At 42.2% G+C, this 25,883-nt stretch overlaps 1 protein-coding gene and 2 long non-coding RNA genes across 3 annotated transcripts in view; 2 read left to right on the forward strand and 1 right to left on the reverse strand.

Annotated features, from left to right (window-relative positions):
• Positions 1 to 749: 749 nt before the first annotated feature.
• On the forward strand, positions 750 to 7,156 carry LOC103659553. Its single transcript, XR_567504.2, has 2 exons — positions 750 to 1,908; positions 5,030 to 7,156. It is a non-coding gene; the product is annotated as an uncharacterized LOC103659553 (long non-coding RNA).
• Positions 6,661 to 25,883, reverse strand: part of GORASP2 (golgi reassembly stacking protein 2) — a 35,162-nt gene continuing 15,939 nt past the window's right edge. Inside the window, exons 2-10 of the mRNA XM_040644031.1 lie at positions 22,464 to 22,544; positions 21,179 to 21,382; positions 20,634 to 20,720; positions 19,370 to 19,500; positions 16,225 to 16,357; positions 14,185 to 14,308; positions 10,424 to 10,510; positions 9,242 to 9,352; positions 6,661 to 7,711 (exon numbers count right to left, since the gene is read on the reverse strand). Coding sequence (XP_040499965.1) covers positions 7,371 to 7,711; positions 9,242 to 9,352; positions 10,424 to 10,510; positions 14,185 to 14,308; positions 16,225 to 16,357; positions 19,370 to 19,500; positions 20,634 to 20,720; positions 21,179 to 21,382; positions 22,464 to 22,544 — 1,299 coding nt within the window. The 3' untranslated portion in view covers positions 6,661 to 7,370. The remainder of the gene's footprint in view (positions 7,712 to 9,241; positions 9,353 to 10,423; positions 10,511 to 14,184; positions 14,309 to 16,224; positions 16,358 to 19,369; positions 19,501 to 20,633; positions 20,721 to 21,178; positions 21,383 to 22,463; positions 22,545 to 25,883) is intronic.
• On the forward strand, positions 9,384 to 12,431 carry LOC121105811. Its single transcript, XR_005838516.1, has 3 exons — positions 9,384 to 10,334; positions 11,267 to 11,372; positions 11,571 to 12,431. It is a non-coding gene; the product is annotated as an uncharacterized LOC121105811 (long non-coding RNA).

The raw sequence follows: 25,883 nt of genomic DNA on the forward strand, positions 1-25,883 counted from the left end.
CCCCCCCCCCCCGCCCCAGGTACTCAGACTCCTGATGTTTCTTGAAGTATCTGAGAGGTTCACAGACATCTGAAGGGCTTTTCATTCTTATCTGAACAATCCTGAGGTTGACATTTTTACTTTAAAATTGTGTTGAAGCCTCCTTTTGGAGAATGCACCCAGGCTTTTCTGCATCACCACCCAGATAAACGTCTGTGGTGGAAAGGAAGCAGGGCACTAAGTCCCAGAACCCTTTTCCAACGAACAACAAGCGCCCCCACCCTTGGGGCCGCTCCCGCCATGCCCCAGCCCCGCCCAGGGGCCCTGCGAGGCCGGCCCGGAGACCCCGCGGCCTCCGTCGCTGCCTGGCTCTCCCAGGCTCGCAGCGCCACCTGGTGGCCGCGGCGCGCACTGCGGGCCGGTCTCCCTCTCCACGTGGGTGGTGGAGAGAACCGGAGTCCCAGGGCCAAAGTCAATGTTGGGTACCACGGTCTCCTGGTCTCCTGCCGTATGGGTACAAAACAGCCTTGGGACCGGACAGACCTACCGGAAGTCAGCTCCTATCCCATAGCTTTCCGGCTGTGCGAACTGGAGGAGGTTTCTGAACGGTTAAGTGGAGATATCAGTGCCACTTGCCGGGATGCCAGGGAGCATTAATAAGAAAACTCGCCCAACATGGCGCCTGTCACCTGCTGTCAATACTTCTCTTTAAATTGATTCCTTTTTCTCACTAAAGTTTATTTGTAAAGGAAGCTACTTTAGCCTTATCCAAAGCAACTCTATTTTTTTAATACATGTTAAATATACAGGTATTAAAATTTTCCTTCATGTGTCACACTCGGCAACACGGGTCCATGTGATCAAGTCCAGAATCTGTGCTTGCCCAAGGCCCCCTCCTCTTTTTCCTCTCTTCTTCCTCTTTCCATGTTCCAAGTACAATCAACCCTCACTTATCCTCCCCTGGAACACACCACCACCAAAGTGCCAAAGACCCTGGGTTGCGTTTTTCCCCTCAGGTTATACAAACTACTTGCCTAGTAGAGATCTGAATTTGGAAAAATGAATTTCATTGCCTATTGAGTTTTCATGCCCTTATTTCTGGTCATCCCAGGAAAACAAAAACAAAAACTTGGCAGAGGACAAGGTGGGTAAGTGCCTTGTTTACTAAATGAACTCTGAGTCCCCGGACTCACGCAGCAGAAGCCTGTTTCAGCTCCCTAACCAAACGGAGCATGCGCTCACGGTCCCGTTCCCCACTGCCCAAAGGCACACAGGTTGTTCAGCTGCTGATCTCAAAGGGAACAATGGTAGAAGGGCGTATGTTTCATGTATCTGACAGCTAACATTTTCAGACATCTAAATGCCAAAACAATGCGGAATCTTGCCAAGTCTTTGGGACTCTCTGCTCAGCACAGCTGTCTGAACATGTAGAATATAGGAACGTTTCTGGCCAAACTGACAAATACAACACTGCAGATCACAGTGTGAGTCTATTAAGGCCAATGTCGCTGATAATTCTAATCTGGGACCAGTGTTAGAGATTTCTTAATAGAAAGCTCCCTGTGTATACGACCCGCCACACAGTCCTTTTAAATGCTGCTGGAGACTGCCAGCCCCTCACCCTATTGTTTTTGTTGACTAAAAAGTAATTCAAATGTGTTTTTAAAGATTCTGGCAATACTCATGTGTATAAGAGAAGAAATGAGAAGTTCCCATAACCCCACCACCAGACACCCTAATTCAAATGCTTCTCAAAGATGCTTCCCCCACAACCTCAAGCAGACTTACTAGTTCCCGTCTCAAGCCAGGCCACCCTGGTCAGAGCTGGGCAAATGTGAGCCACTTTCTTCCACCAGGATTTGAGGCCACAGAGAGTAAAGGGCAAGAAAGCCATTCAGGAACTCAGGACCTCTGAGAACCCACTCTTTGGTATGTAAAAAAGAGAACGGAGGGGTGGCTGGGTGGCTCAATCAGTTAAGCATCTGCCTTCCGTTCCGGTCATGATCCTGGGGGTTCTGGGATCGAGTCCCACTTCGGGCTCCCGGCTCGCTGGAGAGCCTGCTTCTCCTCTCCCTCTGCCCCTCCCTACCGCTTGTGCTCGCTCGCTTGCTCACTCTGGCTCTATTTCCAATAAGTAAGTAAAAATCTTAAAACAAAAAAAAAGAGAGAGAACTGATCATGAATTCCAAGAGTTGGTTGTTAAGGTAAATAATAGGTTTGGGGTTTCAAAATTCGCTTCAGGAAGAGGCTGGTGAAACCCAAATCCCCATCACTGTCCCAGTCACTGCCCAGGCCTATTTCTCCCCCGAGCTTATCATTGTTTACACGACTGCTTCAAATTTCATAAACCCTAGTGTCCATTCCACCAGGATTCATGGATCCAAAATAATGGAGTCCATGAAGAATCTTGGTTTTTTTGTGTTTTGTTTTGAGAGCGAGGGGGAGAGGCACAGGGGGAGAGCGAATATCAAGCAGATTCCACGCCAGCGCGAGCCTGACACGGAACTCGATCTCACAAACCTGAGATCATGACCTGAACCAATATCAAGTGTCGGAGGCTCAACCAAGCCACCCGGGTACCCCAGAAGCATCTTATTTTCTGATCCTGGATCCCCTGGGCTCTGGACCATCTAACTTTTTAACGACTGTGCCACCCAGGCGCCCCAGGACCATCTAACTTTTTAAAGCCTCCAGTTTGTTACCCATCCCTTCCAATACTTGAGACACTGCAAAATTCAGACACCGGTGGGCCAGGCAGGTAGCTTACCAGGGGCCAGGTGAGGATATGGCCAACTGAAGGGCTTAGGCTCGCAGTGGCCCTTGTTTCCCTGTGGGACTGAGGATTTACTCAGTGTTGCCAAATCTTGGGATTTGGGGGAAACCAGAAATCTGGATTTACGTGAAACGTTCTTAAAGTTGGCAATTAATTCACATTTTAATGTATACAGAACGCTTCAAAGGAACCATGTCTGGGAGGGAAGCCAGTTTGCTACCTCTTGCTCACTTGACAGATTGTACTGGAAAGGGGCTTTGCAGGGCTGGCTCAGCAACTTTTTTTTTTTAAATTTCAATTTTTAAAAAGATTTTATTTATTTGACAGAAAGAGAGAGAGCACAAGCAGGGGAGGGGCAGAGGGAAAGGGAGCAGCACACTCCCCACTGAGCAGGGAGCCCAATATGGGGCTCGATCCCAGGACCCCAGGATCATGACCTGAGCTGAAGGCAGCTGCCCCACCAACTGAGCCACCCAGGTGCCCCATTTATTTTTTAAAGAAAACCAAGAGTTCATTTATTTTTTTAAGTAATCTCTACGTGGGATTCGATCTCAAGACCCCAAGATCAAGAGCTGCATACTCTACCGAGCCAGCCAAGCAGCCCTTTGCTTCCTTATTCACCCCACCAGCAGTGAGCGTGTACTGTTATTATCCTGAGTCCCAGTGGCCTTCGTGGAACAGGGGCCTGTTTTTATCTGTTGCCAGGAAATACAGTACCACCTCAACTCTGAGAACATTGCAAGGCCCTGGGGCCCACCTCCACCAGTGGATGGTTTCCAGTGCCCAGGATGCTACCAGCCTGAGAGCAGGCCCACCTGCTCTTCCACTGGTCTGTGGTCCTGCTGTGTGAGTAACTGGCCTTGGCGTTAATCCCCCATTCTTCTATTTAAACTGGCTCATATGCAAGAAGCCTATAAAGGAACGTGTTGGTTAGCAATACGGGAAGCTGTTCTTCCTAGATCTAATGCAAAAAGTATCAGCAATAAAATAAATAAAAGCAATAGTCTCTTAACATGTGCACTTTGCTAAGTGGTAAAATGTCTTAGTAGACAAGGACCTTGTGTTGTCTTCTCACCTCCCCAAGTTCTGAAACAGCCTGATTCAATGACCACCTAGGAGGAGGTGTGGGTAGGTGCCACTAATGGGAGCCAGGGAAGGGACGGGTTCAGTGTGGAAGAGAAATGTCAGGTTTAGTGGTTCCCATCCCCTGGGAAGCTTCTCAAAATTCCAAGGTCCCAGGAATCCATATTCTAATTGAGGTGATTCCAATTGTAGCCGGGGTGGTTAAATAATTAAAGGGGAGCCCTTTACCTTCAGGCCGAGGCAGAGCCCATCCCTGAACAGTAGTTGGTGTCTCACAAATAGGGAAGGTCTTTTTCATTTTCTTTCCTATTTCAATTGTCAGGAAATGAGCTAAACTTCACTGTTCTTAGTAAGTGTGCTTAATAATGGACTAAGGATAAAACAGGAACAAAACCAAAGGGGAAGGGTGAAATCATCACACTCAGTCTTAGCTGTCAAAGGGGCCTTTGGATGGGGCGCCTGGGTGGCTCAGTCAGTTAAGCATTAGACTCTTGGTTTTGGCTCAGGTCATGATCTCAGAGTCATGAGATGGAGCCCCATGTTGGGCTCCAGGCTGAGCGCAGAGCCTGCTTAAGACCCACTCTCTCCCCCTCTACCCCATCCCCCCAACTCCCCTGGCTCTTTCTCTCTCAAATAAACCAATCTTTAAAAGATCCTTAAAAAAATAAAATAAAATAAAGTTTCCTCTGGATGACAGCTACAAGTCTATTTCTTCTGTCTGCCCTGAAGCTCTTCACTCCTTTTCGCTCATTTCTGGGTTGGTGGCCCCTGGAGGGACTGTGCAGTCCCTTCCAGCCTCCCCGCTGCTAGACAGGGTTTCTCACAGGCAGATCTGAGCTTGTCCCCCAGGGAGTTCCCTCAGTGGCTCCTGTTAAGACAAAGCCCCATTCCCCAGCCTGGCCCTCAGGGCCCTGTGCACTCTACTCCTGGCCATTCCTCAAACACTTCCCCAACTAGAAGGTGTCTGCTCCCCTCCCCTTTTGCCTAAGTAATTCTTCATGTCAAATGTTGTCTCTCAGAAAGCTTCCCGTCCAACTCCCCAGCACCCTCACCACATTGCTACCTCTGACCCCACCAAAGCTTGCTGCGAACAGTGGTGCTGAGTGTGGGCCGCGCCAAGGGCTCAGTCCAGCTCCACGGTGCGCAGCAGGGCTGCTCACTGGGCCTCACTGGGTTCCTCTTCCTCCTCCTCAGTAACAGCAGAGCATGTGGCAGGAAAAAGACTTCACTGCTCTGATTTGTGGCCAAAGGAAAGGGGAATGTACCTTTCTCTTCTGGCTGGAACCACAATGGCATGGCTGGGACCACAGCTGCCATCTGTGTCCGTGGGAGGACCATGGAAATGGAAAGCAGACCCTGCAGAACTCCAGATGGGAGCTGGTCTCGGACGCTGCCACGGACCAGTCCTGCCTCTGCCAGACTACCTCCAACGGGCTCTCTGAACACAGGAGAAATAAACTTTAAGTCATCATTATTTTTAGAATATTTGTGATAATGGAGTTTATTCCACACTGATGTCCTCCCTTACCACTGCCTCCTGTCTTTCTTGTGTGCACAGAGTGATAGAGGGGCTTCAAAGGTAATTCTGACTGCATGGGATTCCCCCCACCATGGGCTGCCCTGAGCTCAGGGCCATGGTTAGAGGACTTCTTCCCAAGTGCCTGGAGGACTGATCCCACCAGGCTCCCTCCCTGACATGGCCCTAGTAAGTGGCCTCCTGGCAGGGACACTATCTATCACATCCGTGTTTCTGGCCCCAGTGCAGGATCGACTCCTGCCTATTTAACACTGAAACTGGTTTTCCTGAAGGAAGCAGAGAATATCTAAAGTAAGTGTTCTGCACCTCAGGAAGATCCAATGAGCCTACACAGGCCAAGTCTGTGCCCATCTTCCAAATCAGTGCTAAGAATCTCTCCCTCCCCAGAGCTCAGTGTTTTATATATGCTTATGGACATTTTTCTGGGAAGATGGTCCAGCACGGTCATCATTCTCAAATGAGAACTGTGACCTCAAAAGAGTTAAGTAATCACTGCAATGGAAGAACTGCTGTTTTTAGTTTTTGTTTTTTTAAAATCATTTTTAAAGCTTAAAACATATTTATTTGCTTTCCACGAAGGTATCTCCTAGACATTTTAAAAAAATATGAGCAACTTCTAGAATGCAATAACAACTTGCTCAACCCCCTCCTATCCTGGAAAGAAAAAAATTCTAACATTTAAATATACTTGTGAATATTTTTCCTACCTAAGCTCTTTTTCAAAAAAACAGGATTGCTAATTGAGAGAAATATTCTAGAAATATTTACAACACAAACAGAAGAAGCTATGCTCAGAGCTGGAGCCTTCTTTTATCATTTAGCTTGAAGGACAAACCCCTCCAGACATGGATATAACCGAAATACTGGCTGGCACTGGGCCCTCTATCAGATGCACTGGCTCGGTGCTGCTACGCCCAGTCTCTGGCTGAGGAGGTGAAGCCCAATCGCATGTGCTGCTCCCCAAGCAACAGTCATGCTACTGCCAGGTCAATAACCAATGAACCTCTTTTGTCTTATTTAAAAAACAGATATAATATGCATTTAATTTCATTCAATAAGTCAATTCCACTTAACTTACCATCTCTTAGAAAACTTAGGAAAAAGCAAACATAAGACATGAAAAATTACATTAAAGATGTGCGACATCCTGGAGAGTCACAAGTACATACATGTTAATTAGTTCTCATTTAAATGCACCGCAAGAAGAAAAATAAAATTACCGTAATTTATTGCTGTATCTATGCTTCTCCAGCAGAGCTAGAATAAGTAGCCACAAAGTGCCACCTTCTGGTTTAAAACTGTGCGACATCTCCTTTATTTCTTTTTAAATGCCATTTTATGGTGGGCGTATAAAGCAACAGCAGCAGTTACAAACTGTTGTCTGAGTAATTCTGAGAGCACTAAACAGAGATCTGTGTACAGGCTGAATAAGATGGTCAGTTAGTAGCGCACACTGTGTAACTTCAACATCTTCGGTTGGGATTTTCGTGTAAACCTTTAGAGAGATGTGACTCAGAGACCAAAAGTAAAATAGTTTTTCCCTTCACGATTTAGTGAGGTGGTCTGCATTCTCAAAACCGATTTACAAAATACAAGAAATGTTGCGTGTGAGTACTAGGCATAAAATATTTCGTTTTCTTACAGAAGGAGCAGCAGGGGTACAGGGAGCCCAGTGGATACCCCGTCACCACCTTTCCCAAAGATGTATACCCCCAAGAATGGCAGTGGAAACCTGGCAGCAAGCCACTCTTACGATTCTTTTTGGTTGTTTTAAAATACAAGCACTCTCTGACATTTCCCTCCCCGGCCTGTGAGCCCCGCCCCGACTTGGCAGGATACAAGCCCACGTCCTCTTCCTTAGTTTTCCCCTTAGAATTATTTACAGGATGCCTACAGATACGGTACAAACTAGTATGAAATTAATGATAGTTTGCATTTCCAGACACGCTCCCGTGGTTAAATAAGCCCACCACGCCGACTCCGAAGACTGGTTCAAAGCTAGGGTGACTCGGAGGCACTTGCATCTGGAACTGCAGAGACAGGCTTCTCGCTGGCTGGGGTGGATTCGCAGACTCTGTCCTCAACAGTGGCGGGGGCCTTGGGAGTGGGGGGTGTCTCATCCACAGCGGGTGCGGAGGCAGCGTCTGCCCTTGCGGTGGTCGTGACAGGGTCGGAGGGTGGGCTGCCGCTGGGTGGGAGGGAGGACAGCAGCTCCCCTGAGCTTGCCGCGGAAGACATCTCTGGAACCAAAGGGAATGACGGGAGGAACTCGGATGGCATGGGGAGAGGTGCAATGCCAGATAAGTTTCGGGGAGGCAAGGAAGGAAGAGGTGGCAAACCTAGGACAAAAATGGCACAGATCACACATCCTCCCAGCACTAAAAAGGCAGCAGTCATCATCACATGACCGTATTTGCATTTCACCAGGGAACTGAAGCCCAGGAAGGGCAACACACATCACAACCCGTGCTTCTCCTCAGGTGGAGGCCAGGACAGAGTTAAACACCCCCTGCCAGACCAGCTGGCCAGGAGGAAAAGTTCCGGGCTTCTAGACTCCAAAACCTCCCTGTGACTCAGCCAGTTCAGAGAAGAAGAGATTTTCCTCACTGAGGACAGACAGAAGCCCACCCAGCAGGCAATGCCGCTACACGGGCGTTGGACAGGGCACTCCCATTCCTGCAGCAAGGGACAAGCGAGTCAGAGCGGCCCTCTGGACAGACAACAGCAAGAGGAGACGGGCCAGCCCTCCCCTGAAGGCGAAGAAGTGTAGGCTCCCCTCCCCTGCATTAGCCCCACTGTAAGTACCCAGCCTCTTGCAAGCCCTGTGACTGGCTGGTAACCATTACACTTGGTGGGTTTATTGTGATGATTTCAAAATGCAGAATGAAGGAGTATTACTTCTTTAAGAAAGGCAAGGCAGAAGGTACATGTTCAGAGCAACCCCTGGGCTGGCGAAACCCTCAATGCGCTTAGATTAGAGTCTGTTAATTAGGGAAAAGGGACAGGGCATAAAAGAAAAAAACAAAGGGAGTGCTAAGATAGGTCAACGTTAGAGTTTACAGTCTTCCTTTGTTTTTTAAACCACTGTGCTGAAAAGCAAATGGGTTCATGAGGACAGATAATGAATACACCCAGAGGGGGGTGGTACAGCAGGCGCCGTTATGATCCAGACAGAAACATGACAACGTACACTCACTGACATCACCCATGGGCCTAACTACAGAAACTAGAAATTTATAATAGCCCTGACCTGTGGCCATCGCAAAGTTAAAGGTAACGTGGGTAATCATTAACTAGAAGAGCAGATAAAATCTGAGCGGAAGTGAACATCAGCTAGCTTAACTATTTGTAGCTAAAATCTCAACAGTTTTTATTATAAAAACATCTGTTAATAACAGAGAATATTTATCAAGTAACAATGCAGCCAGCTGAGCAAGGATGAGGGTTTCACAGCCCAAGTCCTGGGCCTGACTACTCAAAACAAGCACCGCTGGTGGCAGCCGCCCGCGCCAGGAGAATGGCGGCGAGTTCATTCACCTCCACTGGGGGGACTGTACCCCTTCCACCCAAGCAAGCCAGCTCCGACAGCGCCGCGACACTGTTCTCTATCTCTGCAGCCGGCCCTTACCGGGCTGTCGGGCTGCAAGGAGAGGAAATGGAGGGGAGGCGGCCAAGCAGAGGAGAATCACAAAAATATTCTTCTTCCTCTTCTTTTCTAAGCTTTCTAAGTAAAAAAGATTAATATTTATTTGAAGCAGCTGAAATTTGTAAACTGATCTGCCCATTCTGGAAAAAACTGCAATAGAGGATTTGCTTTCCTGGATAAAAGCTTTTTATTAGAGTCTAGGAAGGCAGGATGGGCAACATACCCGGGTTCACGAGTTCCGGCAAGCTGACGCCTGGCATGACGTGCGGTGTGGGGAGGTTGAGGTTGGGGAGGGCAGGCAGGTTAGGCAGTCCTGCTGGTAAAGGCATCAGACCTAGAGAGAAGGCCGAGAACAAAAGGTAAGCCACTTCCTCTGGGGAACACATTCCATCCTTGTGTTCTGAGACAAATACTACCCACGTCCAAGCGAGAACACCAGAAGTCCACTTACTGGGTGGCAGCTCTGTGTCCTCACATTAACAAGAAAAAGAGCAAAACAGCTCACTTCAGCGAACCATCTTTCTGTACCTACGTGACTAGATGGCTAAGTAGGTAAGGGTTAAAACCCATCCGAGTACTTCCAGACCTGAGAGCCAGAACGACGAAGGCCTGAGCGCTGCGGAGAAAGGGCTGACAGGGCTCAGCAAGTGCGGGAGTAAATGCAACTCAACTTCTCTTTGATGGCGGAGGTTTACAGTCCCTCCTCCAGCTTTTTCATTTTTTTTCCCTGAAATAACTTCAGACTTACAGTTGCAAAAGTAGTTTATATAAAGAAACCCCATATATACCTTTCACTCAAATTCCCCGCATTGTCAACATTTTACCACACTTCTTCACCAATGTGTGTGTGTACATGTTTGGTTAATGGCTTAGTACGTCTGTGTAATGGCAGCCTTAGTCTTACAATTAAAGGTTCTCACAATTCAAGTATATTCGATCCCTGAAATAATATTTGATTGTTATCTAATGGATAAAGACACGTGGTCTTTACTAGGAATAGTAAGAAAAATGAACAAAAGTCTAACGGAATGTTAGAGCTTCTGAAGACCTGGAACGCTCTCTTTCAGGGCACAACATCTAGTCACAGAAACAACTCCTAGAAAGCCCTAGTTCGGGAAGCCCTGAAGGACACACTTGTACACACTGCTTCTCCCTGCCTCAGCTGCATCTGAGGGGTAGCTGGCTGACGGTAAGGAGCCAGAGGTTCAGCAGCTAACAGCCGGTAACTGACAGCTGTTGCCATCTGCTCTCATTGATCACAAAGTTACAGCAAAGATACAAGGAGATGAACAGACATAAAAAGTCACCACAAAGGGGTAAGATTATTTTCATTGTTTTTTTTTAAGATGCACAATATTAGTCATGCTATTATTACTACACCCATCCCTCGTCTCCTGCTGCTTACCTGGTAATGTAGTAGCTGGGTTCATTGGTGGCACAGAAGTGAGGGACTGGTTTACTTGTGGTGGCAATAATGGTACTGTTGGGACACCTGAAACAAAACCACGACCTTTAAAACAATTTCTAACGAATTCAGTTGACAAAGAACGGACAGACTTTATTAGAACAGTCTTCTGCCCCCTCCTTCCTCACCACGGGAAGGCCTTAATTTCAGTCCTGGTTTCCGGCTGCTTCAGCGTCTGCCTTGGCTGGTCTACATACTCTGCCTGTGGCCTTTAACAAAGACTGTAGCAGAGTCTGGCCTAACGGGGTAGGAGGCTCTGCAAACCCACCCCAGTAAGTTTTCTGGACAAGAGTTTTACATCTGACCTAAGCAGAGCTAGATTAGAAAACTGTTTTAGAAGTTCAGAAATGCGATTCAAGGGGCGCCTGGGTGGCTTAGTCATTAAGTGTTGGCCTTCGGCTCAGGTCATGATCCCAGAGTTCTGGGACCGAGCCCCACATCAGGCTCCCCGCTCAGCGGGAAGCCTGGTTCTCCCTCTCCCTCCCCCTGCTTGTGTTCCCTCTCTCGCTGCCTCTTTGTCAAATAAATAAATAAAAATCTTAAAAAAAAAAGAAAGAAAGAAACGCAACTCAAGGATTCTAGTCAATGTCTATTAGGCTCCTGAACTACACACCACATAAACCTAGGGCTGCTGGGGGTTAAGGGGGCATGTGCCCTGTGAGTCCATGAATGCTGGTCTGTGAAAGGGGAGAGCGATGCAAATGGCCTGAAAGAGACAATACGTGGGCCTCCAGAGATGGAGAGAATGACCTGGCTTCCTGAATTTCCATTTCCTTTTGACAGGAAACGGACAGGTTCCTGACTCTCCTTTGAAGCCTTTTTACTGATGCTAGCTTGAGGAGGTTATGTTCTTCAAATGCAAGTAACTCAGGATACTACACAATAAAGGGTATCTATTAATGTCTACCACCTACTCATGCGAGAGGTTTTGCTGTCCAAATAATAGTAACGATGTATCTACATGGATTCCAGATTGTCTTTTAGAAAACTGCTTAAATATGGTAGCAGGGATGAGTTGTGCCTAAAAACAAGAAGCAACCCTTTTCAGATAGTTATTTATTTTTTTCATGTATTTACTTTTCTGCAGAAATTGGAGGCATGTAAAAGTAGGAGTCTTTGCTTTCATCAGATTCTCAAAGAAGTTGGGTAACTGTTACGTTCATTCAATCGAGGTTTTTGGGGACACCTACTATATGCTGGACGCTGTTCTAGGCATGGATGCACTCTACAGCATAAAGAAATTGCAAATCACTACCTGGAGGACATATTCTAATGAGGGGCAAGAAAAGGGAGACTGATACTGAACAAGTAAAGTACACAGCCTGTAGAATGGTGTGAGTTCTCTGCAGAAAGATCAAGCAGCGGAGGGGACAGGAAACATAAAGGAGTGTATCAAAAAGGTCATACTGATTAATGTCATTTCAAAAGGATATATCCACTTTCTAAAATTTTATAATCCCCAAATTTTCAAATCCATATATAAATATTTTTTAAGATACTTTTAACGTTTCTACAGTTACTAACTGGGCCACTTTGCAGCAATTTATGAAAAACAAAGACAGGTAAGAAAAAAACAGTGGGTTCTCACATGTCATGTTGCTGCAATATTCAATTTTTAAATTGATTTTCTCAAAGTGAAAGTGTTGATTTCAGTCTCTTCTGAGCAACTGATTTACATTTCTGTCTTTTAATATTCAAGAAGCCATTTCTCTACAGTATAACAAGGCCAGGGATCTCAGTGCATGTGCTCATAAGACAAGTATAACTATAATGTAATGAGGGAAGATTTAAAATGTCAAAAAGAAACTGAGATTTGAAGAGAGATGTCAGCTATCTCAAAATCAGAAGAGCTCTGATATGGCACTGGAACACTTACTCTAAAATAGGAAAGAGTTATGTAGACACAGAACGGTCTGCTGCCGTGGGCGTTACACCAGCCCACCTGTACTAAGTCTATTCAGGAATAAACTAGAAGACCATCTGATGGAATCCAAGAAAAATATCACAATATAAAAAAGGATTCCAACACTACTCATATGAAACGGACTTTAAATTCCCTCCCAACTGTATCTATGACTTAATATTGATGACATTAGTATTTCATCTAGGAAACGTTCTAAACCTGGATTGTGGTGATGACTGCGCAACTCCATAAATTTACTAGAAATCATGGAGTTGTATACATTCAGTACTTAATTTTATGGTATGCAAATTATATTTCAAAAATACCAGGAAAAACACAGCAAAGAGCAAGGGGTAGAGAAGCAGGTCACCATAGTGCAAACTAGTGAGGCTGGGTGGGGGTGAGAGGGTTCATAATACCATGCCGTCTACTTTAGGCTATGTTTGAAATTTTTAATTCTAAAAAAACTAAAATTTTAAATTTGATCTAGAAAAACACACCTTTGGGAATGAAAATTAAGACTCTGAAAAGGGCTGGGATTTGAACCGAGGGGACCAAGTGCAAAAATCATACTGTTGACCTTAACTGCATCTTGGTGAATGCATCTATTTTAAATTCATTCCAGGACAAAGTGGAATGTGAACATAAATATTAAAAGGAGCTCAAGAATAAAAGGTATTAATGAAATAAAGCTAAACTATGTCAGTATTTTTCTTACACTTACTGAACATTTATTGAGTAATTATATACTCTTGGTATATTATGAAGGAACAAAACCAGAAAACACGTGGTTTTTAAAAAGGCAATGGAAAAATGAACTCTACCAACATACAAAGTTAAGATCTATATCATGTGACCCAGCAATCCCAGGCCTAAGAATATAATCAAGAAAAATGAAGACACAGTTTCATGCAAAACAATCTTGTTCGCAAATGTTTGTAGCAGCATTATTCATAAAAGCCAAAAAGTAGAAACCACCTAAATGTCCCACAACTGTTAATGGATAAATAAAATGGGTAAATAAAATGTCCATATGATGGAACATTACTTAGCCAAGAAAGGAAGTACTAGTATATGCTACCACATGAATGAACCTTGAAAACATTCTAAGTGAAAAAAGTCAGTCACAGACACCATGCATGTTGCATGGAATGTCTAGATTAGGCAAATCCACAGAAAAAGAAAGATTAGGAATGGTCTAGGCCTGAGGGGTTGGGGAAAAACAGTGAGTGACTGTAAGGCAAGGGTTTCTTTTGGGGTAATCCAGTGTTCTGAAACTGACCAACACCACGGCTGCACAACTATGCAAATACACGGAAAAAAATCCCACTGAATTATATATTTTAAATGGGTGACTTGTATGGTATGTGAATTATGTATCGATAAAGCTGTTGGAAAAAAACCAGAACAAAAAAGGACAGTACTCGTTAGAACAAGAAATAAGAAAAGGGAGGAAGACATGCACGTGTCCCCTGAGCAAGACCGAACCCCTAGGAAGAGAATGGTGTCCGGCTCACTTCTGTATCTGCAGTGTTTACTACCTAGGGGATACTGCAAACAGTTGTTGAGAAAATAGAGCAATTAAACAGAATTTAAAGGTGGAGTTCTGACTCTACAATATGTCCAAGCTGAATGAAGCCTAGACTCTAAAATACACCGAGAAGAGGTTTAAATGCAGAGCATATGAACAGTTTTCAAAGTACACTGGCATTAGTTTTTAAAATTCTATAGCTTGAGAAAGAGAAATCTGTATCATATAAAACAAAGTAGGTTGAAGAGAGTAGAGTTTTCTGCACACCTGTACTGAGAACATTACTGACAGCTGGTGCAGTTGAGCTAATAGAAAGTCCAGACAGACCCTGTTCAATTTCTGTAGCTCCTGGTGGTGACAAAGATGGGGGATTAACTGAGGACAGCTGGACCTGCCAAAAAGGAAAGAAAGAAAAAATTACTCAAGTTTACTTGAAAGAACATACAGCTATTGCCTCTCACTGGTCCTACAGATACCTTCTTTAAAAAAGTTTTTATTTAAATTCCAGTTAGTTAACATACAGTATGAAATTAGTTTCAGTTGTACAAAATAGTGATTTAACACTTGCATACATCACCCGTGCTCATCACAAGTGTCCTCCTTAAATCCCATCACCTATTTCACCCACCCCCCCCACCCACGTCCCCTCTGGTCACCATCTGTTTGTTCTCTATAGTTAAGGGTCCGTTTCTTGGATTGCCTCTTTCTCTCTCTCTTTTTGTTTGCTCCTTTGTTTTATTTTTTTAACAGATACCGTTTTTGATCATATTCGCTGTCAAAAGTTTTCATCTGGCACTTCTGCCTTCAGACACCCCTTCCTATTTCTGTTACATGTCAGGGACCACGCGCTGTAAACATTTCCCTATCCTGTTGCTTCCAGTCTCTTGCCACGTGGCATCTCCCCCATTACACACACTGTTCTAGGAGGAGACTCTACCTTTCCTCCTTTGTAGCTGTCCCCAAATCATTTTATTCCGCCTTTCCTCTTCTCTGAGTTCTTAGCCAGTTTTTAACTTTCATTGTTCATGGAAGAAATCAGCTCGAAGTCTTCATAATATGATAGAGTCCTTAGACATTTCTCAAGATGTCTAACCTTGTCAGTCCATCTTATCTCTACTCATCAGTGAGTGAAGGTGGCAGCCAGACCTCAACCTTCCGGGGTCGCGGAGGGATAAGTAAATCTACATGGATTCTATGGCTGGGTGGTTTCACCTCTGGAAACTCCAACTTCTGCTGGCTCCAGTGCCCTCTGGCCATTCCAACACAACTTGTATTCTGGCCCTTTTCCCTAGCTGCCATTTCACCCTCTGGTCTTCTCAGACTGCCGAGAGAGGCTTCTCTGGGGCAGAAACCACTGATGAGGAGCAGCCGACATGGCGTTAAGAATCTAAACATGTAATGACATGGGCTCTGGCCATCGGCCAATGGCAGCGGTGGACAGTGCGGAAACATTCCACTTCTCTAGCTCCTCTTCACTTTCTCTAGAATTGGGGATGGCCAAACTGTGTACCATAAAATGACAGTGGTGGCAGCCCTTCCAACTGTAACATTTTCTTTCTGAATGTTTGGTTTTTACTTATTCACGCAGACAAGAGTTAACTGTCCCGTGAGGCTTGCACAGAAAACCTGGTAAAGGCCTATAAGCCTGTGCAAACATCTTATTCCTTAAAAAGCCTCACTTTGATCCTGTAGCAGTTCCCACGTAGCATCTTGCTCTGCTTTCCCAGTGCAGTTTCTGGAAATAGTAAGCACCAGCTCTCATCATCACCTTGTCACCCACTGCTTACCCTCTGTTCCCTGTGACCGGAACCTGCACCCCGCCAGTCTCTGAAATGCTCTGGCCCAGCACACGTGCTTCTCACTCCCCCCACCGGCCTTCTCAGTACCTCACAGTCGACATGCCCTTCTTCTTGAAGCTCTGTCTTCCCTTTGGACTGCTTCTGTGCTCCCTTTGCTGGATCCCCTTTCTGCCCATCCATTTAAGTATTAGGAATGTTCAAGATTCCAGTCTCAGTCCTCTGACCCACTAAGGCCCAATCCTTGAAAATTTTTATCACTGTTGATTAGGTTAAATTACCTTCCCTTTGCTGATGATTCCCAAATCTGTATCTCTAGCCTTATCCTTGTTCCTGAAATCCAGGCCCATCGGCTACTCATCTGGATATCCTACAGGAACTTCAAATTCATCACGGTCAACACTCAACTCATCACCTGCCCTGTCTCCACGAGTGCTACCACCACACACACTGACACGTGATTTGTTTTACTGGAAACCGTATGATGTCATCGGTAGTAAAGTTATCTTACCTCTGTAAACCCATCTTTAAGAGGAGTAATAGGTGTACCAGTCATCTGTCCGGGAAGAGAAATTTTCTTCCCTTCTTCAAATGGACGTGTTGGTATTCGATGCAAATAACCATATCCAATGCCACATCCTAGGCTACGAAAATATTTTTTTCTTAAAGTTATTATCATCAATCACAGCTTGCATTTCTCTGAGGTTTTGAAATACAAAACCAATTTCCATTCTTTTAAATAATGTCATCCTATCAGAGGTCTCTTCTGACCACCCTTTATAAAACAGCGCCCGGACCTCCACCACAGACACTATCCTTTATTTTTCTTCAAGCATTTATCATCATCTACCACACTGCACATTTATTTATTTTCTGTCTCCCCCAATAAAATGTTAAGGTCCTTGAGGGCAGAGATCTCATTTTGTTTACTGCCATAATAGTTCCTGGCACTTGGCAGACACTTAATAATTATTAGCTGAACGAGTGACATATGGCCTTTCCACTGAAGAACTCCACGCACTTCTGTACGATGATGTCATTTACACAGCCCCAAGTTCTATTTCAGAACCTGACACAAATCAATCCAAGTTAATCCAGATTCCTTCTACTTCATCCTCCCACTGCCACCAGAGGCATCTTTTTAATAAGACATAATCACACTGCTTCTTTTCATAGTCTGCCGGCCTCCCAATATTTCTTTTTCCTTCTTCCCTTTGGAGAATTACTTCTCCACGTTGTGCACAGTGCTGGTGGGACTGTCCATCAAGAGGCCTTGTCCAAACCAAGGAATGGCTCATAACCCAAACCAGGCCAATCCACCTCTCTTGCCCATGGCTGCAAATCTTGGGAGTGACAGAAAAAAAACAGAAATGGCTTCATCCCTTCAGTAGAATACTAATAAAAACTGCTAATTTCCTTCCTCTCCAACTCCCTAATGGTGTTAAGTCCTGTCTTTCCCATGTCTGATTCTTTAGCTGTTTCTCTGATTATAGGAGCAACTCCACAGCAATAAATTCATGTTTGCTTATGACAGCAACAGTTGGTTTCTACTGCTTGGAACCAGCGACCGCCCCCACGGGTCCAGTGTTTCACAGTCCCACTGCCCAAGGTGTACCCAAATTTCGACCATGGTAAGGCCCTTCACAATGATTCCACCTTGGGTTTCCATCGTGATTGCTTTTATCTCCCAAACTACTTGATATTTTCTGAGAAGGCCACGCACAGTTATCTCTGTGCCTCTCTCCTGACAAGGCATCTATTATTTCTGTGGATACTACCACCACCAAAAGCTGGGAGAGCAAGCAGTGGCCAACTCCAGCTCTTTCTAATCCAAATCTGATTTTACAATGATGCTTCGTATTACAAAATTACTTATTCCTTGGCTCACTTTTCGTCCCTTGTACCATCAAATCTGCAATCCTCACTGAACTAGATCTCAGACTTAGGGGAAAAAAGTAAGATTAAATCATTTAAACTGATCAATGATAGCCTTTCAGAGGTAGGGGCATTTTAAAACAAGTTTCTTATTAGAATTAGTGATGTTCTTTGCAGCTGAACTTCACCATTAGCAGAATCTCTTCCTTGCACTTCGATTCTGTGTTTACCAAGTACTCTTGTGATACTAATCTGACCTGAGTATTCTTCTATCTGGAGAGGGGAAATGTTTCTATTATAAACTAAAAATTTGCAATTCTAATAAATACAGCAGCTTCTCTACAAATTTAGTTTATATGAGGCAGTCCTTCTGAAATGAGTCAATTCTGAATGCCCTGAGAAGATCATATTTCTGCGTGTTTACAAACCTGGACAATAACTTGACCAAGAATTGCCCCACACAGGGGCTCCTTGGTCGCTCAGTCGTTAAGCGTCTGCCTTCGGCTCAGGTCATGATCCCAGGGTCATGGGATCGAGCCCCGCATTGGGCTCCCTGCTTGGTGGGAAGCCTGCTTCTCCCTCTCCCACTTCCCTTGCTTGTGTTCCCTCTCTCGCTGTCCCTCTGTCAAATAAATTAATAAAATCTTCAAAAAAAAAAAAAAAAAAAAAGAACTGCCCAGACAGTCCAGATTCTAAGGTGATACCTCTATTTTCTCAAATTGCAGCAAGCTAGCATTCTGGTTGCAATATATAGTCAGCTATAGAATCTCAGGCAGCATAGGGAAAGATATTATGAACACATAGGGTCTTTCTCTGCCTGCCTCAACTAAGTCATCCTCTTCCCAGCAAATGTTGGAACTTTTACAAAATATTTAGAAAAGTTTCCAAATCCTAGGCTTTCCTGTAATTATGGCTTATGCTCAAGAATTCCTCAATTAAACAAGGCTTTCAAAATAATGAAAAACTCGTACAATTTAAACAACAGCTGAAAGACCTAAAGAAGCAAAGTTAAGTCTGCATGCTTTACTTTGGCTTTTTGAAATTAGGGAATTGACTTGAACAATCCTGGAAAACTGATTCTCTACAGTTTGTTCTCTACTTGGCTTGATAATCTCTCTAAGTTGCCTTTTTTTTTTTTTAGATTTTATTTGTCAGAGAGACAGAGAGCACAAGCAGGGGGAGTGGCAGGCAGAGGGAGAAGCAGGCTCCACACTGAGCAAGGAGCGTGATGCAGGGCTCAATCCCAGGACCCCGGGATCATGACCCAAGCTGAAGGCAGACACAACCGACTGAGCCACCCCAGGCACCCCTCTAAAGTTGCTTTTTACTGTTGTTGCAATTTTGTCTAACTTTTGGTTGAAATCAGTCTGTCCATTTTTGAAAGCCAACAGTTTCCACAAAATGCTAAGAAATTTCCCCAACAGCTAGAGAAAGTTACACTTGTATTGTCCCACTGTTGGGGAAGGGAACTGGGAAAATAAAACTGAAAACTATTTTATTAAAATAACAAAATCAAACAAGGCTGTTTGCTCTTAGATCATTAAAGGACTACACACACACACACACACACACACACACACGCACACACACACACACACCCCATACTACCTAAATATGGGCTTCAAAAAAATGGATTACTGGTTTCAATATTCCAGGTTAGCTCTTCCCTTTTCACAAGAGAAGTCTTATAATAAATAACTTGTTTCAAAATAAAAGCAATGATGTTTACAATGTTTACTGGTAAGTTTAAGCAATCATAACAGTCTAAAAAATGACCTTACCTGCCTTCTCCACCCCATGCAGAATTTGGTGTAATAATCACTTCTCGACAGTTATCAGTGTCTGTATTATACACATAGAGTTTCAATGGTTTTGCTTCATGTGTTTCAATAAGGCTGAACAGATCTTCAGACTGCAAAAGCATCATAGGAGGAAAACATTTTCATATTACTGGACTTAAGAACAGTGGGTTTCAAACCTGGCTAATATCAAAATCACCTGGAAAACCTGTTAATTAGTACAAACTGTAGGCTCTGCTGCTAGACATAAAATTCATTCCTTAAAACCAATACTCCAAACAAGATTTCAAATATTTTACCCATCTACTACGTGCAATGCTTTCTCTCTAGTTCCCTAAGACCTAGTCAGCAATTTTAGCAAAACTCTTCTACACCCAAATTCTATATATTCTGCTTTTACTCTTCATTATCTTCTTTTAAACATTTATTTCTTCATTTGAGAGAGAGCACGAGTGAGCGTGCACAGGGAGTGGGAGCGCGAGAGAATCTCAAGCAGACTCCCCATGGAGCCTGACACAGGGCTCAGTCTCATGACCTGAACCAACATCAAGACTCGGACGTTCAATGGAAATGAGCCACCCAGGTGCCCCTACTCTTCATTATTAAGACCTGGTTATCTGGGTCTCTCATTTTTCTCTCGTTTTCGATTTAGCAATATATACTTCCACTAGCTAACAGACAAGGAAAAGGATCTAATATAGCTGAGCCAATTTTGTTCCCTTAAAAGGGGGAAGAGAAAATGAAATCAATAACCAAAATGAGCATCTGATTTAGTCTAGAGGTATATGAGACTGGTTTATTTTTCAAGATTCATTCGAGAGAGAGTGAGTGTGCTGTATGCACATGCACGCACAAGAGTGGGAGGAGTGGCAGAGGGAGAGAATCTTCAAGCAGACTCCCCACTGAGCACAGGGACCCCCTGGGGAGCCACCAACCTGAGATCATGACCTGAGCCAAAATCAAGAGCTGTACGCTCACTGACCAAGCCACCCAGCTGCTCCTGTGGGAGATTTCTGTAGCTCATACACCAAATCTGTGCCGTTGCCATGCGGTATGGATTCTTCCTTACAGCTCCACCTTATAAGCCACCTCCCAGATGTTCTGTTTAACACCCTGATGCGTCAGTTATCTTGATTACAAAGACCTAAATCTCAACTCTAAATGTAAACTATGTAAATATACTTCTGAACTTAAACATGAATGAGAAAATGTTATAACTTTCATTATTAATAAACACACCAATTACCTCATTCATGACTGTGTCTGCTCCAATGATATAATCACTGTGAGGTCTAAGACCTGCCAGTGCCGCAGGAGAATTTGATTCTACTTCCTAGAATAACACAAAAACACACCCCAAAATTAATGTATATAAAATAATCTTCCAAATTTTACAGTTCATAGTCCTTAATTTTAGTGATTTAAAAAAACCCTTGTATTTCTATCTTGTTAGACATGTATCAGAAACTATAGAATATATATATTTAAATCGCAAGCATAAAAAATCACATACTTAATAAAAATTTAAAATATTTATTATTTTAGCTATCTGTAGCTATCTGCTTTGACATTTCTCCTTCTAATGGATGAATCACTAGAACAATAGTTCTTAGGCATCTATCTTTGCTTCTCTTCCTAAACTTTTAAAATCTATTAACCCACAGCAATGAATTCTAATTTTCAGAAACTAAAAATAGCCTAATAACACCTTTACAATCCAACTAAGATGAAGACAGCATCCTTCTACATCGTTTCAAAACCTATAAGTAACAGCTCACAGTTAATACCTACCAATACATGCCAAACGTTTTCATTTGCCCCATCAAAGCTGCAGAAACGAATGCTCACTCCCAGCAAGCCCTGGCCGCCCCACATGTTGCTGGGTGTGACGGATGTCTCTCGCAGCTCCAGTGTTTTACTACTGTAGATCAGCATTTTTACAGGCTTTTCAACATTTGCTTTCAGTAGATCCTTAAGAGTGTCATTGTCTTTATTCTGTGAACACACAGAAATCATTTTTCTTAATAAATAAAAAATTAATGTTAATTATCTTAGCTTAAGCATCCTATGGCCCTACGAGAGTAATATTAATAATTAACATAAATGAAACATCCAACAGGTAAAGCTGTCATTTACATTCAAATGTTCCTTGAAGTGAAAGAATGTTGAATATTAAGAACAACTCTTACGTTTCCAACTTCAGACTTTTTTCTAAAAGCTGACTATGGATTATGGATTTTGCAACCCTACATTACTTGAAGTGCTCTAGGGCTTTAATGTTAAAAAACCAAAATACTCCACAAGAAGTCACATTATTAACACAGTTGGTATGACTTTGATTTTAAAATCTAGAACATTTGCTGAGGTTGTGGTTTAATTCTGGTCAGCACTCCTAAATATACATCTTATTTATTTATTAGGAACTGGCAGGAAAGAAAAACGGAAGCAGCATGTTAAATATTTCATTACATAAATGAATAAACGCCATTATGTAGAAGATGCTGATAAATAATAAACAAAAACTTAAAACTGCTGTGAGAAAAAAAAACCAAACAGCCATTGTCATAAGAATTTCCTTTGCTGAAATTATAATTTTTTTCCTTCAAGACTTTACTATAAGTAAACTGAAAGCAACTTACACAAGGCGGTTTTAATTCTGTACTTTTGGGACTTACCTATCTAGTTCTAAAAACATTGTTTATGTATCATGAAATTTAGCTCCAAGCAAACGGATGTTATTTGAGAATGAGTCTTTACTAATCCAAATGTACAAAGGTCTGAAATCATTGAAAAGGCAAACTTCTTCATCTTATTTCTGCTTAAAAAAATTATTCAACATATAAAAGTCTCTTAATAAAAACACTGGGAGCTATTTTATTCTCCTGAGATTATCACTGAAGTATAGTATTCTGTATTTGACATTTTCATGTTTCCTAACATAATTTTTATAAAATGGTATCATACTCCATATAATGTTTATAACTATTGAATAAACACCCACCCCAAATAATCTGAAAAATTATATTTTCAAAAGATTACAAAATATTAGTTGAAACTACAAACAGCTTAAACTTACTAATCTTGAACCATTAATAGAGACAATAAAATCAAAGAATGGCTCCAGTCCAGCTCTATGTCCTGGGGAATTTTCTTGAACCTATAAAAACAAAAGTGCCAAAAATGTAAAATACAAAGCTTAATTAAAAACTGTAAGCTAAATTTTAATATCTATCTATTTTCAGTAAAAATAAACTAATTTCACTGCTGAGGAAATACAGGTAAAACACACGAGTCCTCTCATTTCTCTTCATCTCTCCCAGATAATGCCCTTGCAGCTCCCTAAATTCTATCCATTCTTTAAATTCATCCCATATATGCAGTTCTTTCTCTATGCTTCTGTTTCACACCACCTACTTTTAGGGGGCGGGGGCAACTTTCCCAGGATATAGCACATAACGTAACACACAGTCATCACAACTGAGTGACAAATTCAAATTAATTTAGCAAGCATTTATTCCACAACTACTATTAGTAAGGCACCATTCAACTACAAAACTAATAGGAACATAGCTGTTGATGTCAAGATAGTCATAATCTGTTAAGGAACAGATAAGAAGAGGAAGGGAAGACAGAGGACACACAGCCCTCTAATAACTGTAATACAAGACCAACGAGTTTAAGGGCTATAATGGACGTACAAAGTTCTAAGGAGAAAATTAATTCTGACTGAAGAAGCTTCACAGAAAAAAAAAAAGATATCTGAACTGTGCTTTAAGTCAAGGGTTTTAAAGGTGAGGATGGATAAGGGGCTACGAAAGGACACTGAAAGCTGAAATAATGAGTATAATAGTATATTATTATAATATAGTATAGCTAGACAACAGGATTGTGTAGGATAGAAATAAAGAATTACATATTTTGAAAATCAAAAAATCTACAATCCAGGGGATCTTTAAACTCAAGTGTGGATGGCTTCAGAGAACACTGCAGCTCCTGAAGTTATACACAACACTTCGTATGAATCAGCAGTTTTCTGGGTATAAAGATCCACAGCTTTCATTAGATTCTCAGAGGGTTTCTCCAAATAAAGTGCTAAAACCACAGATTTTGTGTAGTTCTTTTATTTACAGGGGAAGAAACCATCCCATGACTTACCTATGGTCCTGCTGGCTCATGGGAGAGGTTAAACTCATAAGTGTATCTTACAACTATTAGTCCAGTAAGAAGGCTGGAAAGAAAACATGGAGCCAGACTTACAGGGGACTTTAAATAGAAGATTAAAATTACTTAGACTCTCAACAACGCAAATGTCTGGCATCCTAAATTTGAAATAAACTAAAATTAACAATTAAATTTTCTAAATTTACAGTAATAAAAACATTAGGATCTATTAAGAGTAGTAATATGACAGAACAGCAAAAAGTTTATACAATACACTCTGCATTTCCTCTAAAATATTTTCACCTTTTAGGGACTTTTTAATTCTAACTGACGTTATTTTATACTGTCAAAACTATCCTATGAAAATGAGGTTTGCCTTGACACTTGCAGGCTGCTGATCTATAACAGTCCTAACAGTTTTAATAGTCCATTCTGAAGTTATGCAAATGATACACACATTCATCTGTACATAAATCTGTAGCTATCTACACAGTAACAAATCATTTTAATGCTTTCAAAACGGAACCCAGATTGTTCCCAGAATCTGTCCCTCTAATACCAGACTTCTTGGACTAATGATACTTGATCTTGGATTAATAATACATTTATTACTTCTTGGACTAATGCTACCTTTTATTTATTTAAAACCAGATTATATGGTCATTGCTTCTGAAGGAGTAAAACTAGGTCTTCTTCATTTGTCACAGTAAGAAATAGTTGTCCATTATAAAGATGGTTCAAAGCTCAACTTACTATAACTGTTTCATCTTGCTTTACACAAATTTTCCTGCGAATTTGGGACTACATCACCTTTGTAAATTAAAGTTAAACATCGAAGAGATTTATTATTTACAAGTGTTGGCTCTAATGAAAGTAATCAGCACACACTTCATTTCTTTATACTCAGTCTTCTTAAATGGGGGATATTTTATATTCTACATATTACCAAGCAAAACGTCTAGAACTCAAAGTGGCAGACAGATTTCTCCTCAAAAGGCAACTCTGAAAGGCAAACGGTAGCTGTCTGGAGCTATTATGAGAAGAAAAGTGAGGTCAAGTCACCACTCGCTAGGGAAGAGTCATGATCTACTAGGTGTGAAATGACTATTAGGTGCCTAGCAATTAGGTGTGATATGCCTTGGGTGTGAAAAGAGGATAATTACCATAGACCCATGGAGCCCCCTCACCGTGGAGTTTCTCATTTAGTAAGGTCCTTATCTAATCATCTAATTCTCTCAATATTTCCAAATGACCATTTTCTCTAGAAACCAACCAGTCCATTGATCAGTTTCAGAATTCTCCACTGAGGCTGCGAAGAGTTTATCTCTTAGTTAAAAAAGGCCAAAGACAGTACTTTTGTAATGTTATCACCAACTCAGAAAGTTGATCTCACACACCAATGCTTATCATGCCCCCCTCCAAGTATAAAGTTTTACTACTATTTGTCTGAAATGGAAAGTTTCCAGTACCATTGGAAGTATTCTTCCCCATAACTCAAAAGAGATTCAATAGCCAAATAGGAATTCTAAAATAAAAAAGTAAGCTTAAATAATCCTTTCTCTATTTTTCTATTTGCATTTGCTACAAACATTGATCTCTGCTGTTGGACCTTGAAATTAATTTCTTTCCTAAATTATTTACATCATTAGTACCAGCATTTTTCTGGCAACTGGGTATCTTAATTACTAATAGAAAGCCAGCAGAGGAAGCCCTAGAAAATGCTCTCTTTGACCCTAATATACATAAAGGAAATTTCCTACATTTCATAGCATGGAAAATAAGACCTACAACACAGCAAATTAAACACCCACACAGGTAAGTTTCTCTGGCAATATTATCCACTGACAAGAATCTCTTAGGCACCTAATCTTTCAAGCATCATATTATTACTTCAATTCTTTCTGTCCACTTTAAGATCTCTCAATTGTTGATTCATTGCCAGCTTCCTTCAAACCACCTTAAACAAAAACCCATCTATCTATCTACAAACCTACCTGGTTCTACAGGTCATTAGCATTTATTATTGGGCCAAATATTACACAGCAATTTAAGATGAATAGGTTAAACTGGAAAGTTTAATAGTTAAGATTTTACAAGATTTTGAAAAAATGCACAATGAAAAGATAATAGAATTCCAGAGCCAGACTGATTTGGTTTTGAGGCATGATTTTACCTACTTACTAGCTGTGTGAGCTTGGGAAAGTGTATTTATATTTCTGGGCCTCAGTTTTTTCATTTGCAAGTAAAAGATAATGTCATCTACTTCACAAGAATACTGTAGAGATTGAATGAGATTACGAAACGCTGAGCTAAGACTCTGATATATGATAGGAGT

This window comes from Ursus maritimus, unplaced genomic scaffold (genome assembly GCF_017311325.1).
Source record: "Ursus maritimus isolate PB19 unplaced genomic scaffold, ASM1731132v1 scaffold_1, whole genome shotgun sequence".
NCBI lineage: Eukaryota > Metazoa > Chordata > Mammalia > Carnivora > Ursidae > Ursus > Ursus maritimus.